We start from the raw sequence: 16,616 nt of genomic DNA on the forward strand, positions 1-16,616 counted from the left end.
CAGATTGCTTGCTCATGATTTTAAGGTACACAACTTGAAGAGGGAAGGGGTTGGAAATGTGTGTATCCTGGCTTGCCTCCATGGGCTGAAATGTAATCAGGCCTGCAGTAAGATTCATTGTCCTGCATCTGGAGGTGGTTTATCTATTGTTCCCCTCTGCAGGGGGCCTCCCTGATACACAATCCTGCAGACTGGCTGGAAACTGGACTTCCATGCCCTCCTTCATACTTGGAGTTACATGATTCAAATATTTAAGGGGGTGGGATGTGATCAGCACGATGGCCAGGGCGCTGGTCCCAAGAAAGCTAGAAAAGCAAGGAGACACGTGGTTGGATGTAGTTAGTGCTGTGACGTGGAAGGGCAAGGATCTGTTGCCTTGTCCAGGTTCTGATGCCCATGAATGGGCTATAGAGATTGGAGCTGAATACCCACGCTGCGGACGTAATATCAGTCGTCTGGATTGAAGAACCATCCTAAGGACTATTGTTGCCGGCAGGAACTGGATTCACACACTAAGATCATATCTGTTGTCTGGAGGAGCATAAGGACTATGGTTGCTGTAAGAAAGTCTGCAAAAGAAATAAAAAGAAATTGTTGCATCTTCATCCTGCCTAGGTGATTAATACAATCCGCATCCTCAGATCTTCAGTCCCCCATCCTGGTATATACTGTATGTTCCCTATCCTGGAACCATCCTGGTATATATGATCCCCTTCCTGATATAAACAGTCATGGCTGAAAGTGTTGACATCCTTTAAATTGTTCCAGAAAATGAAGTATTTCTCTCAGAAAACTTTTGCATTCTACACTTCTTGTTTTTGTTTTTTTTTTTTGTTTTGTTTTCCACCCCTCTTGTGTGTCTGTGTCTGTGTGTCTGTGTCTGTGTGTGTGTGTGTGTGTGTGTGTGTGTGTGTGTATTTGGACATTGCTCCTGCATGCTGTGACCCCGCTCCACCGCTGACTGCCCCACCTCCCACTTTCCTCCCAGATTGTTTCGGGGAAAATTGCATCTTACTGCCCGGAAAAGATGACTCGTAAATTTTAAAGGGAACCTGTCACCAGATTTGGTAACTATAAGCTGCGGCCACCACCAGCAAGCTCTTATATACAGCATTACAGAATACTGTATAGAAGAGCCCAGGCCGCTGTTGAGAACGTAAAAAACACTTCTATAATACTGACCTAAAGGGTGGTCCGGTCTGATGGTGTGAAGGTAGCCTGGGCTACAGATAATCTTATTACATTTGAACAAACTATCTGTGTATGTAAATAATCAAAATATAGATGTAGTTGCATAATTATCTGTGTCTATATGACAATTGCACAGTCGCTATAATATGATTCTAAGCTGTATGTTCAAGAGAGGGTTAACCTAGGACAAGTGAACATATGTACAAACAATGAACAGAGAAAGTATTCATGCTTATCAGTAGTTTTATACAAAGGAGGAATGTCATCTGTGGGATGAAATGTTTTCTATGTCCCATCGCACCTCCCTGTACTGTTTCGATATGTGAGAAAAGACTGATACTTTTGTACATGTCTGAAGGTTGAAATGCAATACTAATATCTAATCCATTGAATACACGAGTTCAGATGCAAGCCTGAGCTCAGAGAACATGTTCTGTGTTCATTGATTGAGTCTCATAATATCTGCGCAGATACCTAATTGGGCCCCATGCCTCTGGTGCCCTGAACAAAGACTCCATTAGCAGTCTTACCCAAATTTCTCCCTTGACAATGGTTGTCGCTCCTCTCCTGTCCGGCGCGTTTTCTCTGCGGCGATCGCCATCCTCCTTATCAGACTTGAGTGAATGACGCGTCCTACGTTATGCACACTAGCTGGCATTGCGGTCCTGTGCAGGCGCACTTTGATCTGTCCTGCTCAGGGCAGATCCATGTACTGTAGTACGCATGCGCGGACGGTCTAACCTTTTCTCGCGCCTGCACATTACAGTACTTTGATCTGCTTTCAGAAGGGCAGATTAATGTGTGTCTGCGCAGGACCGCAATGTGGGCTTGTATAGATGATGTAGATGCATCATCCACACTGGACTGGGAAGGAGGACGACCGAGATTGCAGTAGAGAGGAGGCACTGGACCGGAGAGCAGCAACTCCCATCGGACCGCCCCCTAGGTGAGTATTGTAAACGTTGTTTTACATTTTACAGCACGGCCTGGGCTCTTGTATACAGTAATCTGGACTGCTGTATATAAGAGCTCAGTGATGGTGGCCACAGCTTATAGTCGCCAAATCTGGTGACAGGTTCCCTTTAATATGTTTTATCTTCTGTGTGTATAAATAGGAATGGATTTTATTAGCTCTATCATGTAGCTTTGTTTTTTCTTTGTGTCCAGAACTATTAAGCCATGAACATGCAACGACTATGAATGATGTGAAGCATCTTGTGCAGCAGTTGCACAGCTCTATGCATATCAAGGATTTCCAGGTCAGCAGAGAGAAGGAGCTCTGTAGTCGACTAGAACAGCTCCAGGGGCAGCTTGAACCTCATGAAAAGGTATAGAATCTCTAATCCTGACAGTAGTAGTTGTTTTTTGTTTTTCTTTAAATCCTTTCAGGTTTTCTAAGCCTTGAAGGGAATTTCCCTGCCTCTGCTAATGAGGCTGACTGCAATTCTGGCTCTGCTTTGTTGAGTTGTATTCCTAGCATTTATCATGAAGGATAAATAAAATAACAATTTTATGTTGTGTTCTTGCGCTTGCAATGATTCTAATTATGTGTTGCCTTTTCTTCTTTTATAATTTACTATAAAAAAAGTGGTTTGTTGTGATAAATACAAGTTTTATGCAAGAATACTTCTACTCAAAGATGAACGTTTTAGCATGGAGATTTTGTTTTGTTTTTTTTAATTTCAGAAATTTTTCATCTGCCATTGTATGCTTACTCTGAGATACTTCATGGTTTTATATGTATTTTTTTCTGTCTTAAGTAGGACAGCCACTTTATTTGCACACAGGTGTTTTGGGGTGTTTGCCCCCTCATCAGTGAAAAGAATGAGATTTTTTGGTGGGGAGAGAACTTTTGAGACAGAGTCTCAGGAGGAACATTTCTCCTTGTGGAGAGCGGCAGGCCGACGTAAGGAGATTTTTGGGCCATGTAATGCGACTATTTGAATTAAAAAATGCAAAAAGCTTCTTAAAGGGAATGTATCAGAAAAAAAAATTAACTGAAAAATGTAAAGTAATTTAATGTTTTTTGTTTTAAATATTTTTTTTTTTTTTTTTAAACCAAATTTTTATTTCTTTTTTTGTAATGGTAAAAAAGGGTACAGAATGAAGAAAATAAGGGTCAACAAATCAAAATATCAAATAACATTAGTCTCTACAATTTATCGATCAAATATTTGTCACGGTCATCAAATTTGCTCCTTCCCCTTCTTCGTCAATGTATATTTCCATTATTCAGTCTCCGCTACCCCTCTTCAGCATTCCTTGATAACTTGTTACAAACATTACTTATAAACACTATCCCTCCCACCCCCCCACCCCCCTCCATGCGACACAACCCAGAATTTGGCCAACTATACTTTCAGCTCGCACAGGGACCCTGACACGTCTTCCTTCATGTACCATTCCGTAGACACAAATGTGGACATTATTTGTATTGTTTCTTCTCTAGAACATATAACGCTTATGAACTTTCTCCATTTACTGAAAAATTTTGCTGTCCTCCTTTCTTTACATCTCTCCACCATCATCTTCTCCAACATGAGCGGTTTTTTCAATTGATTAACAAGTTCTTCTTTTGTTGGTATTTCCTTCACCAGCCACTTCTGAAGAATAGCCCTTTTACTTATCATTGCTATATCATGGAAAAGATTCGGTAACTTGTCTCCCCCTTTCTCCCCTCCTCTCGATGCTGATAGTGAAATAACCAGACCATTGGATCTAACTCTACATTTCTATTCCAGATTTTCCTCACTACCCCTTGGACTTGTTTCCAAAATCTTTCAATCCTTTCGCACTGCCATATCCCATGATATAGATCTGTTTTTTCCGTACCACAATTTGGACAACTCATCATCTTATCTGGATGTCTTGCATTCAGTATATTAAATCCATAGATCGCTCTATGTATGATCCTGAATTGGGTATCTCTTAAGTTCTCATTCACAATCTTCTTTCTCATCACCATCCAACCATTCAAAATCTTCTCCTCCCCCTCTTGATCTCCCAACTGCTTTGCCCACCCTTCCAACATTCTTCCTGATATGTTAGGGACTAACACTTCTCTCATATTTCCATAAAGACTTGATATATTTGTGGCATGGATGTCCCTTAATATGATCGCATCCATCTGATTTGCCTCATATTCGTTATTTATGTCGGATAGTTTCTTCATTATCCCTTGTTTCACCTGTTCAAAATAGAGAGTCTGGAATTGGGCGCAAGTCATACTTTGCTCTCAACTCCTCACACGTCATCCATCTCTGTTCTGTATCATGCATCAGGTTTTTTAGAGTCCCAATCCCTTTTTCCCTCCATTCTTTAAAGAGATAATTTTCCCTTCCCTGTGGAAAGTCAGGACAAGCCCATATATTAAGGAATTTGGAGATGTTCCAGGCTAACCCGAACTTTTTCCTTACCGCCTTCCAAGTCATCACTGTGTCTCTACAAATCAGTGAGTGTTTAATGTTGGGCGGCAAATTTGGAATGGAGGTATGTAGGATTGAACTCAGGTCCCAAGGTTTACAAAATTCTGCCTCTATATCCGTCAGAATACCTACTTGTTCGTCTAATCCAATCGGCTACATGTCTTAAGATACAGGCCAAATTGTACCCCCTGATGTTAGGTAGTCTGATCCCTCCATTTTCTGTTGATAACATTAGCTTTTTGGCACTAATCCTCGGCCTATATCCCTTCCACAAAAAACGTGATAACGCTTTTGTCAATCTGTTCACATCCGAGTGTTTAAGAAGCAATGGGATTGTCTGCATTGGATAGAGAAGCTTGGAAAAGCTCATCATTTTTTATTAGATGATTTCTTCCCAGAAGAGTCAACGGCAAATTTGCCCAACCTTGCAGTTCACGTTCAATTTTCTCGATCAAAGGGGAATAATTTAATGAATATATGGTTTTTGTATCCCTCCCAACCTGTACTCCCAAGTATTTAATTGTATTTCTAGCTATTGGAATGTCACATAATGCACCCCTCTCCCCCGCCGCTCTCTTTTGCCGTCCAAGAAGAGAATTTCACATTTGTTTTTGTTAAGTCTAAACCCTGCTAACCTCCCAAACTCCTCAATTTGTTCTATGACTCTACTCAATTGTGTTTTAGGTTTGCTCATGAACAGGATTATATCATCAGCAAATAAGGCTGAGTGCAATGACTTCCTCCCTACCTTGATCCCTTCAAACCACCCCCCCCCTCATTCAAACGTCTAGCCAGTGGTTCAATAGCCAAGTTAAACAATAGTGGTGACATCGGGCATCCTTGCCTGGTTCCCTTCATCAAAGGAAATGTTTTTGACAGAAATCCCGGGGTACTCACTTCTTGCCTGAGGATTTGCATAAAGGACCCTCACAAAATTCCTAAAAGCTCCGTGTAAGCCCAGGTGATCTAACACCTGTTCCAGCCATGACCACCTCACATTGTCAAAGGCTTTCTCCGCGTCCAAGGTGATCAAGGCTGGATTCCCCTCCCCCCCTTCTCTCGTCTGCTTTACTACATCAATTGCTAGCATTACTTTCCTAATGTTTGTCACCACTGAACGTCCTTTAACAAAGCCAGCCTGGGGGAGATCTATAATCTCTGGCAATACTGCCGCTAACCTATTTGCCATCAACTTCGCTAAAATTTTTAGGTCTTGATTAATCAGCGAGATGGGCCTATAACTAGATGGGTCTTCTAAATTCTTTCCTCCTTTAGGAATGAGCTTTATATAGGCTGTATTAAGTGTACCCGATATTCTTTCCCCGTCCATTATCTTATTGAATAACTCTGTCAGTATAGGTGAGATTTGATCCTTCATAATTTTGAAAAAACTGCCGCTAAAGCCATCTGGTCCCGGGGTCTTTGTCGTTTTTAACTCTCCTATAACATGTAGCACCTCCTCCTCCGTCACCTCTTTATTCAGAGCCTGTAAATTTTCCTCCGTGAGCGTAGGAATTTTTGTTCCTTTTAACCACTCATTTCCTTCTCTCCTATCATCTAACCCCTCCTCTTTATATAAACCTGCATAAAAGTCTTCAAGAATGTCGTTTATCTCTTTGGGATCTGTCGTTTTACTGCCTAGAGCGTTTCTCAGTGTCATAATATGTGTCATCGGTCGTCGTCCCCTTGCCAGATTTGCCAATAACTTCCCTGCCTTGTTCCCGAAACGATTCAACTCTGCCTCTTGTTGTGTCCTGTACATACCTTCTTTCCTTTCTACCCAGTTCTCAAAATTGCCCTTCGCCACCACCCACTCTGCTTTTGTCACCTTTGATGGTTTTTTTAAGAAGTCAGTATATGCTTCCCTGACTGCCCGGCTAGCCTCCTGAAACTTTACTTGTGCCTGTCGTTTCACCTTTGTCGTATATCCTATCACTTTTCCTCTCAAAACTGCCTTAGCCGTCTCCCAATACAATAGTGTTTCCCCACTGTGCTCCTGATTCGTCAATGTATAATCCACCCACCATTCTCTCAGTATTTTATGGAATTTCTCGTCCAAAGTCAAGAATGAGAGGAAGCGCCATATATAATCCTGTCCTCTCTGGACTTTGTCAGCTATACTGACTGCCACTGGGCTATGATCCGATATTACCATAGTCTCTATAACTATCTCTTCTACCCTCTGCAATAAATTCTCACTTGTCAGCCAAAGGTCAATCCTTGACCAAGAGTCGTGTGGGGTGGGAATAGTGTGTAAATTCTCTCTTGCAGGTGATATAATCTCCAGAAATCCTGTAGTGTAGTTGTATTTAACAATGCTCTCAGCGACCCCTCCGTGTTCCTCCCCTGCTTCCCCTGACTCCTCCTGTCTTCTTCCTGAGAAACCACTGTATTGAAGTCTCCCCCCACCAATTTACATATATCCCCATCCAGCAAAATCTTACTAGCTATATTTTAAAAAAAAAAAAACCTTTGTTCCCTATTAGGTGCATATATATTATGGATACTAAAAGTGCCTTGAGTACCTGAAATCTTTATATGTATGTATCTTCCTTCTTCATCTGAATCTTGGGTTTCCACCTCGTGTGCAAAGTTTTTATTGATCAAAATAAGAACCCCTGCTTTCCTACCGTTTGAGGCCGACCCATATACCCTTCCCACCCACATCTTATTCATACGGAAGAACTCATCCTTTTGCAAGTGCGTCTCCTGTAATAAAGCAATATCAACCTTAAGCTTCTTGAGATGACGTAGTATCATATTTCGTTTGTGCGGCGATCTGAGTCCCTTAACATTCCACGTAATGAGCTTAACCATAATCCCCAAGATCAACAGTTACTTTTTCAGGCCGTGTCGCATGGATTCCCCAACTCTCTTCCCCTCCCCTCCCCCAACTGTATATAACCCCTCCCATCCCCAACTTTACAAATACAATTAACGTCTTCCATTTTTTCTGAGATTGAGACTCCTTTAAAACCCCTGCTTCAAGTCAAGTTCTCCATGAAGCCACCCCACTAAGTCACCTCTCCCCCTCTATTGCCTATTAACTCCTTGCCCCTAAACAGCCTTTATAAATTTATCAAGCTTCTAAAACCGTCATTAAGAGAAGAAAAAGAGAGAAGGGAAAAAAAAAAAGCATTAGTAAATGATAAAAGGGAAAAAGTGATAAGCATGAAAGAGAGAGAAAAAGGGAGCGAAAGAAAAAGAGAGAGAAGAAAGAGAGGAGGTAGGCGAGGCTTTAGAGAGTTAAGGCACATTTGTCACCATACGGCTCCATTCAGCAGTCTCAAATTAAGTCCTTGTCTTGCCTGCTTGTTCATGAGCTGCTGCCTCTTCCTCCTCTTTTCCCAGCTGAAGTCGCCATCTGTCGCTTTTCCTCCGGACTGGCTGGTCTGGATCTCGATTGACTCCACTCTGGCTCGTTGTCGGGTCTAACTGCAGATGTTATGTTTGCAGGATCTGCATGTTTCGGATCAGTGAAAGTCCCTTCTTTTCCATTCCTCTCCTGTCGCCGTGTTCTCCCGTCCTGTAGTATCTCTCGCTCCGCCTCTGAAGGATCCCGAAAAGTCTTTGTGACCCCATCTGCTCCTCTTACTCTTAGTATTGCTGGGTATAAAAGCTGAAATTTAATGTTTTTGTGTTAGAGGGCAGTGCAGATCTGGCTAAATGCTTTTCTTTTTCGTGTGACTTCTGCCGAATAGTCGCCAAATAATAGAATCTTGTGTCCCTGAATGCATAGTGCCTGTTTCCTATTCCTGAAGGCCCGTAGAATTTCTTCTTTATCTTTGTATGCCAGGTATTTTATAATAACCTGTCTTGCTCTGGACATTTCACCTTGCTTGGGGGTATTATCATTGTTACTGTGACCATCTCTTTGCTCCCTTATGGGTCCCACTCTGTGCGCTCTTTCTACACGGCAGCTATGTGGTAAGCCTAAAGCCTGGGGTAATTCTTTTTCACAGATTGAGTCCAAATATTTTGTTGTCATTGTGTCAGGCAGACCCACCAGCCTTAAATTATTCCTCCTAGATCTGTTTTCGAGATCTTCTATTTTATCCTTCATAAGCTGAGCAATTAGTGTTTAGCTCCTTAAATCTGCCCTCCAATCTTGTCAGATTCTCTTCAGCATCAGAAACTCTTTGCTCTACCTCTCAGTCTCATATCATGGTGCTCTACATCCTCCTGCAGCGCAGCCAAAGCCTCCTTCACTGAGGCTGCTATTGCCTCTCTGATTTCTGCTGTCAGATGATCTGCCACTTCTTTTGCCAGCCTTTTGTAATCAATCTCATATCTTTCCCCTAAGCCCAATGTCTCTGTACCACTCTGCATACTCTGAATTCTACTGTTATCTTGGCCTCCTGCACATTGCTGCAGCAGGCCTTGTGGTTCCTCTCCCTCCTCCCCCTCCTTCCCCATCACTGTGGGTGCCATGTTATCAGCACTCACCCCCTCCTCCCTCTGCTCTGCTCTGGGCTTGAATGGTGTTCCTCCACTTCTAAGGAGATAACGATCCATGCACTGACAACTGGTAATTCAGTGCAGCCTTTATATGTTGGTCTAGGGTGCTATTTGTTTCTGTAGGTCGCTGTATATTGCAGGGGCTGTATGGAGCTGTTCCTTCTCCCTCCTCACATCTCAGCGCAGGAACAGAAAGTCTATTTTTTTTTTCTTTTTTTTTTTTTTTTTTTAATTGAGCAAAAATAAAAAAAATTTAAAGTTTGATATTTTCCACTGTTTCCACTGTTAAATACTAGGGGGAGCAGCTTCTGAAATCCTACAGAAGTCCAACTGTAGAAAAAGCTCACATTACAACTGCAGTAAAAGTGGGCGGAGTCTGCTCTCCTGTGTGTGATGGCACGCCTCTCCCCTCCTAATCTGAGTGTTTACAACAGATAACAGAGAATGACATGCAGGGACACAGTGCAGAGCCATTTTGTTGGTGACCAGAAATGTCTAAAGTGTCTCCAAGGACAGCAGGAGTATCACCCAGGACAGGATTAGATACACTGCTCAGCAGACAGTATCACACAGGACAGGATTAGATACACTGCTCAGCAGACAGTATCACACAGGATAGGATTAGATACACGGCTCAGCAGACAGTATCCCACAAGATAGGATTAGATACACAGCCGTGCAGACAGTATCGCACAGGATAGGATTAGATACACGGCTCAGCAGACAGTATCACACAGGATAGGATTAGATACACGGCTCAGCAGACAGTATCACACAGGATAGGATTAGATACACTACTCAGCAGACAGTATCACACAGGATAGGATTAGATACACGGCTCAGCAGACAGTATCACACAGGATAGGATTAGATACACGGCTCAGCAGACAGTATCACACAGGATAGGATTAGATACACTACTCAGCAGACAGTATCACACAGGATAGGATTAGATACACGGCTCAGCAGACAGTATCACACAGGATAGGATTAGATACACTACTCAGCAGACAGTATCACACAGGATAGGATTAGATACACTACTCAGCAGACAGTATCACACAGGATAGGATTAGATACACGGCTCAGCAGACAGTATCACACAGGATAGGATTAGATACACGGCTCAGCAGACAGTATCACACAGGATAGGATTAGATACACTACTCAGCAGACAGTATCACACAGGATAGGATTAGATACACTGCTCAGCAGACAGTATCACACAGGATAGGATTAGATACACTGCTCAGCAGACAGTATTACATCACACAGGATAGGATTAGATACACAGCCGTGCAGACAGTATCAGCGGTAGCAGCGGCGGTACTCACATGCAGTGGCGCGGGCAGAGCGGAGGGAGGGGGTGCCAGCGGAGACTGTAACGGTGGGGAGACGTGCGGCGGTATCAATAACTGGGCAGAGCGGTGGCTGGGGAGAGCGGAGGAAAGGAAGGGGTGTCACCGGAGACTGTAACAGCGGGGGGAAGGTGCGGAGGTAGCAGTAGCGGGGGCTGGGGAGAGCGGAGGGAGGGGGTGTTATCGGAGACGGTAACAGGGGGGGGGAGGGGAGGTGGCCCGTACTCACACATCCCGGCAGGTGACGGGGGTATAGTGGAGCAAACCGCATAGCTGTGAGCTCCACAATGATGGCGCTGATCTCCTCCCTCTACTGTGATCTGGAAAGCCCAGGGGGCGCGTCCAGGTCACCGCAGACGCCCACTGTAACATTACTGTATGTGGTCTGATCCCGACCACTGTTCTCTATGCACAGGGGCTGCCATAAAGGAGTGAGTAACTGTCCTTACACACACAGCAAATCCAGCATGGTGGCCCCCAGTGCCTCCAGTAAAATTAGAATTAAAAACTAAGCAGTGATTTTCATTTTGTATTAAAAAAATTTAATTTCATAATTTACTATTTTTAATACAAAAATAAAAAAAGCAACACCTTCCCTTTAAGAGAGGAAGGGGTCTTGAACTCTAGTGCTACCAATTGGATGAAGTAATCTTAAAACTCAATATAGACCCTTTAAAGGGAATCAATCTGAGAGAAGCTAGAAACACTCTTATTTTAGTGATGTCATTTACTGGGCTGTTTAGTGTAGTTTTGATAAAATCACCGATTTAATCATTAGTAGATTTTCATTACAGGACTACTTGACGTGCTGCCAGGTGGTAGTCCAGCATATTCATGAGTTCTGTATAACTGTGAGATCTGCAGTAGAGAAAACATTGATTTTTTTTTTCTTCAAAATGACAGCAAACAGGTAAGTGACACATCACTGGAATCTTTGTCTCAGTCTCTACATAATGCTGCTCTCAGATGAGGTAGCAAAAACCTGGTGACAGAATCTCTTTAATGATCCTTGCTACATACTTTAAAATTAACCACCTGTCTTGCACTGATGACATGCAAACCGTTTTTGGTTTTGCTTCTTATCCTAAATCATGTGGCAAGGCTCATTAAAGAGTCAATATTGACGTTTGATTGCTACCCCTAGTATATGCACTCAGTTAAAGGGAACCGGTCACCAGAATGTTCGCTATTAAACTAAAAGAATCCCCTTCTGCAGCTCCTGGGCTGCATTCTAGAAAGGGTCATCTTGCTACTGGCCCCCCTTTCGGACCTAAATAACTTTATAAAATATTACCTTTTGCTATTGTAATGAGGTTTGCTGGCCACGGGGGCCGGCTTTATTTCGTCCGTTATTCCCCCTCCTGCCGCTGTTCGCCGTCCCCCATTGTTCATTCACATAGATGAGACCGCCACCCACATCTTCCGCAGTGCTCCGAAATTCTCGCATGCGCAGTGGCACTATCTCGGGACTGAGCGCTGTTTTCAAATCGCGAGCGCCGGTGATGTTATTGCACAGGCGCGATATTATGGGCGGCGCTGTGAATGTTATCACCAGTGTTATCCAAGTACCTGCCCATAATCTCGCGCCTGTGCAATAACATCACTGGCGCTCACGATTTGAAAACAGCGCTCAGTCCCGCGATAGTGCCACTGCGCATGAGCGAGTTTCCGGAGCACTGCGGAAGATGTGGGCGGCAGCCTCATCTATGTAAAAGAACACTGGGGGACGGCGAACAGTGGCAGGAGGGGGGATAACGGACGAAATACAGCCCGCCCCCGTGGCCAGCAAACCTCATTACCATAGCAAAAGGTAATATTTTATAAAGTTATTTAGGTTTGAAAGGGGGGCCAGTAGCAAGATGACCCTTTCTAGAATGCAGCCCAGGAGCTGCAGAAGGGAATTCTTTTAGTTTAATAGCGAAAATTCTGGTGACTGGTTCCCTTTTAAGTCTGAGGTGTCAAACACGCGGGCCGCATGCAGCCCCTCAGGCTGCTTCGTGCGGCCCGCAGGCCCGTGCCACTGTTCACTATCACGGCCGGTGCAGGGGCCGCAGCCACTGTCTGCGCTTTGTCAGATGAATGGTTTGCCGGCGCTGCGCTCAGTCCATAACATAAATCGCTGACCAGGGCTGTGGCCCCTGCATCGGCCGCGATAATAAACAGGGGCACGGGCCTGCAGAAAGCAAGAAGCAGAGATGAGGCAGCCGAGGGAACGTGGGACAGGTGAGAAGAATGGTGTGTTTTGGTTGGGGTATATTTTGTGTATGTGAAGGACGGCACATTAACCTCTTAGCGACCTATGACGTACTGGGTACGTTATGGCTCCCTGGTACTTAAGGACCCATGACATACCCAGTACGTCATGGCGAAATCGCAGCCCCGGTGGCTGCAATCGCTGCAAATACCTTAGATTCGGGGAGGAGGGGACCTCTGCCTGATCTCAGGAGGGGTGGTGTCTCCTCCCCAGACATACGGAGTCTGTGATTGGCTGAGCGGCGTTTGTCAGTCAATCACAGCCACTGTAATGTTTTAGCCATTGAAAATGACTTAAACATTGAAATCCAGCCATGATCAGTGCAGCTGTAGCACTGATCATTGGTTGGAGCTGGGTGACCTCTGTTTCACCCGCCCCCAGCTCTGATTGGAGAGACCGGCCTTGTGACCGATCTGTCCAATCACTGTGAATCTGAGGCCGGAGACCGCCCCCTCAGCTTCACTGTGGCGTCTGTGGGTGTGGAAGCTGAGGAGAGCGATCGGTAAGTTATAGCGCCACTGCTCCCTTTCAGCCGCTGCCGTCACTGCCCACTTTCATCCTCCGCCGTCGTCACTGCATCCGATCCGTCGCCGCCACTGCCTCCTTTCAGCCGCCACCATCACTGCATCCGATCCGCCGTCACTGCCCCCCCACCCCACCCATTACTACAGGATGGGGACATTACTATAGAATAGGGACAAGACTGGGGACATTACAAGGATGGGCACAATACTATTGGATGGGGACATTACTATAGAATGAGGACAAGGCTGGGGACATTACTATATGATGGGACAGTACTGCAGGATAGGGACATTGCTACTAGGGGATAAGTATGGGAAACATTACTATAGGATAGGGATAAGGCTGGGGACATTACTATAGGATGCGGACATTACTGTAGGATGGGGCCATTACAATAGAATGGGGACAAGGTTGGCACATTACTATAGGATGCGGACATTACAGTAGGATGGGGACAAGGTTGGCACATTACTATAGGATGGGGAAATTACTATAGGATGGGCACATTACTACAGAATGGGACAACTATATGATGGGGACAGTACTACAGCATAGGGAGATTGCTACAAGGGGAAAAAGGATGGGAAAACATTACTATAAGATGGGGAAAAGGATAGAAACATTACTACAGGATGGGCACAGTACTATAGGTTGGGGACATTACTATAGGATGGGGACAGGGATGAACACATTACTACAGGATGGACACATTACGATAAGATGGGGACAAGGATGGGCACATTACGATAAGATGGGGACAAGGATGGGGAATATTACTATAGGATGGGGACAAGGATCAGTACATTACTATAGGATGGGGCACAATACTACAAGTGGACAAGGATGGGCACATTACAACATGGGGAACATTACTAAAAGATGTTGGCCAAAATTTCTATATAGTGCTAATTGTAAGACTTAGTTACAAGAAAGGGATAAAATGTAAAAAAACAAACCTCAAAATAAGGCATGACTTTTTTTTTACCATCAAAATTATTTTTTTTTTATATTTAAACAAAGAATGTGTACATTTGTTATAATAAACAAGTGAAAAATTTTCAAAATCAGTGAACCAAAGGTGTGTAAAAAAAATATATATGGTACTAAATAAAAATGTCACTTTGTCCTGCAAAGAATGCGGCCCCCCCAAATTATTTTTTTCCCTCTGTGCGGTCCATACACGCAGCCGAGTTTGAGACCTCTGCTTTAGGTCCTCTTCCCATCTGAAGAAAATATTCACATATTTAACACTAGAACTACTGGACTCGTGACACCTATATAGAAATACATAGTGCAAAGTAGTCAAAATGACTACCTCAGTAGTTCTAGTGTTAAATTCCCCCAGGAGCATTGCATGGCCTATAAGTCTCCTTTTGCTGGCTTGGCACTCTACAGAAGGAGAGAACATAGCCCTTTAATCACCATAAGTGGAACAGTAACTATAATATGGACAAAAAATAAGCAACTGAAATGTGGCTAGGAACCATTTTGGAGTCCTTGTTTCTCTTTGAAACAATTTTATGGATCGTTATGAATGTTTAATCTAAGAACAGGTCTTCTCCATATTACATAAATATTTGATGTTTGATTCATTTCTCAGTGTTCCAAAGATTGACTGGACAGGATTTGTGAACTCCTTCAAGGAGGTTGGTGGTTACCATAACCATAAGTAGCACTTTACCAAGATTGAGAAATTATTTTGGGGCTTTGTTTTACTCTTTCCACAGTTTGGGGGTTTTTTTGTTTTTTGGGAGATTAAAGGATATTCATTTTTTTTTTTTTTTTTTCTTGTACTATACAGTTTTTTATATTTTGTTTTGCAATTTATGTAAATTCCTTGATTTACTGTTTGCACAGGCTCGACTTAAGGTTGCTCAGAAAGCTGCGAAGATGACCAGGATTGTCCAGTGGGGCGGTCTAGCTTATATGTCTGTACAGTTTGGAATCCTGGCCCGTCTGACATGGTGGGAATATTCCTGGGATATCATGGAGCCTGTCACGTACTTTATTACTTATAGCGGTATCATTGGAATGTATTGTTATTTTCTACTTACAGGCAAGGTGAGTATGGCCTCCTTCTGTCATAAGCTATGACTGTGTTAAGCTAATACTTTTTGTACTGTACCTTCAGACAATCATTTGACCTATGCCCATCCCCCCTAACTTTTCTTATAATACTTTCATACCTGGATTGGTGCCATCATCTACAGTGGGTGAAATATATGTTTTGAACATGTCATCAATTTTTTAAGTATATGTATTTCTAAAGGTGCTATTGACATGAATTTCTCACCAGATGTTAACAACCCATCCAGACCACACAGGCAAAGAAATTAAACCATAGATGTTCATAAATTATGTGCAATAATGAGAATTGTCACATGGATGAAGTATTGAATACCTGAAGTAGAGGAGCAAAAAGTCATGACACCAGCTGAAATCTATCTGTAATTAGAAAGCAATCCTGCCACTTAGTGAATAATACAGCTGGTTCAACAAATGGCTTATGAAAAGGTTGCTCATTACCAGGGTACCACACAATAAACATCTAATGATTGGTAAAATCAGTGAGCTGCTTAAAGACCTTTGCAGCCTAATTCTTGCAAAACATACTGATTGCATTGGATACAGAAGAATCTCTAAACTACTCAAGAAATCAGTGAGCACTATTAGGGTATGTGCGCACGTTGCTTTTTACCTGCTTTTTACCTGCTTTTTTGCTGCTTTTTCTTCTGCGCTGTTTAATGCCAAAATGGATGTGTTCTTCTATTCAAGCAAAGTCTATGGGAATTTGGGTTTCTTGTTCACACTATGTTGTTCAAAATTCTGCCTTTTTGTGGCAGAACTTTGGTCAAAAACTCAGCTTTTCAAAGAAGCAACATGTCAATTGTTTTTGCCATTTGGGTTTTGCACTGCAAAGCTGAGTTTTTGACCAAAGTTCTGCCACAAAAAGGCAGCATTTTGAACAACCTAGTGTGAACAAGAAACCCAAATTCCCATAGACTTTGCTTGAATAGAAGAACACATCCATTTTGGCATTAAACAGCGCAGAAGAAAAAGCAGCAAAAAAGCAGGTAAAAAGCAACGTGCGCACATACCCTTTGAGCCTTAATCAGGAGGTGAAAAGAACATCATTTCACCGTGAACCGGCCACAAAAAAGTGCTTACCACAAGATTTCAGACAAGGGAATGAAAATTATCAGAACAGTTATCCAAGAGCTAAGAAACACTTGTGGGGAACCACAGAAAGACCTAGAATCAGCAGGTTCAATTGTTTCAAAGAATAAGTAATACTCAACTTTCATGGCCTGTATGCACACTCACTATTCCTGACTACATTGCTGAACAAAAAGCATGTTCAAGCGCATATAGTTTGCTCACCAAAATTTAGGCATGCTCTTGAAT

At 43.2% G+C, this 16,616-nt stretch overlaps 1 protein-coding gene across 1 annotated transcript in view; it reads left to right on the forward strand.

Annotated features, from left to right (window-relative positions):
- The window catches only part of MCU (mitochondrial calcium uniporter), a 158,875-nt gene that overhangs the window by 130,365 nt on the left and 11,894 nt on the right, over positions 1–16,616 (forward strand). The window contains exons 5-6 of the mRNA XM_075348940.1: positions 2,359–2,519; positions 15,069–15,272. Coding sequence (XP_075205055.1) covers positions 2,359–2,519; positions 15,069–15,272 — 365 coding nt within the window. The remainder of the gene's footprint in view (positions 1–2,358; positions 2,520–15,068; positions 15,273–16,616) is intronic.

This window comes from Anomaloglossus baeobatrachus, chromosome 5 (assembly GCF_048569485.1).
Source record: "Anomaloglossus baeobatrachus isolate aAnoBae1 chromosome 5, aAnoBae1.hap1, whole genome shotgun sequence".
NCBI lineage: Eukaryota > Metazoa > Chordata > Amphibia > Anura > Aromobatidae > Anomaloglossus > Anomaloglossus baeobatrachus.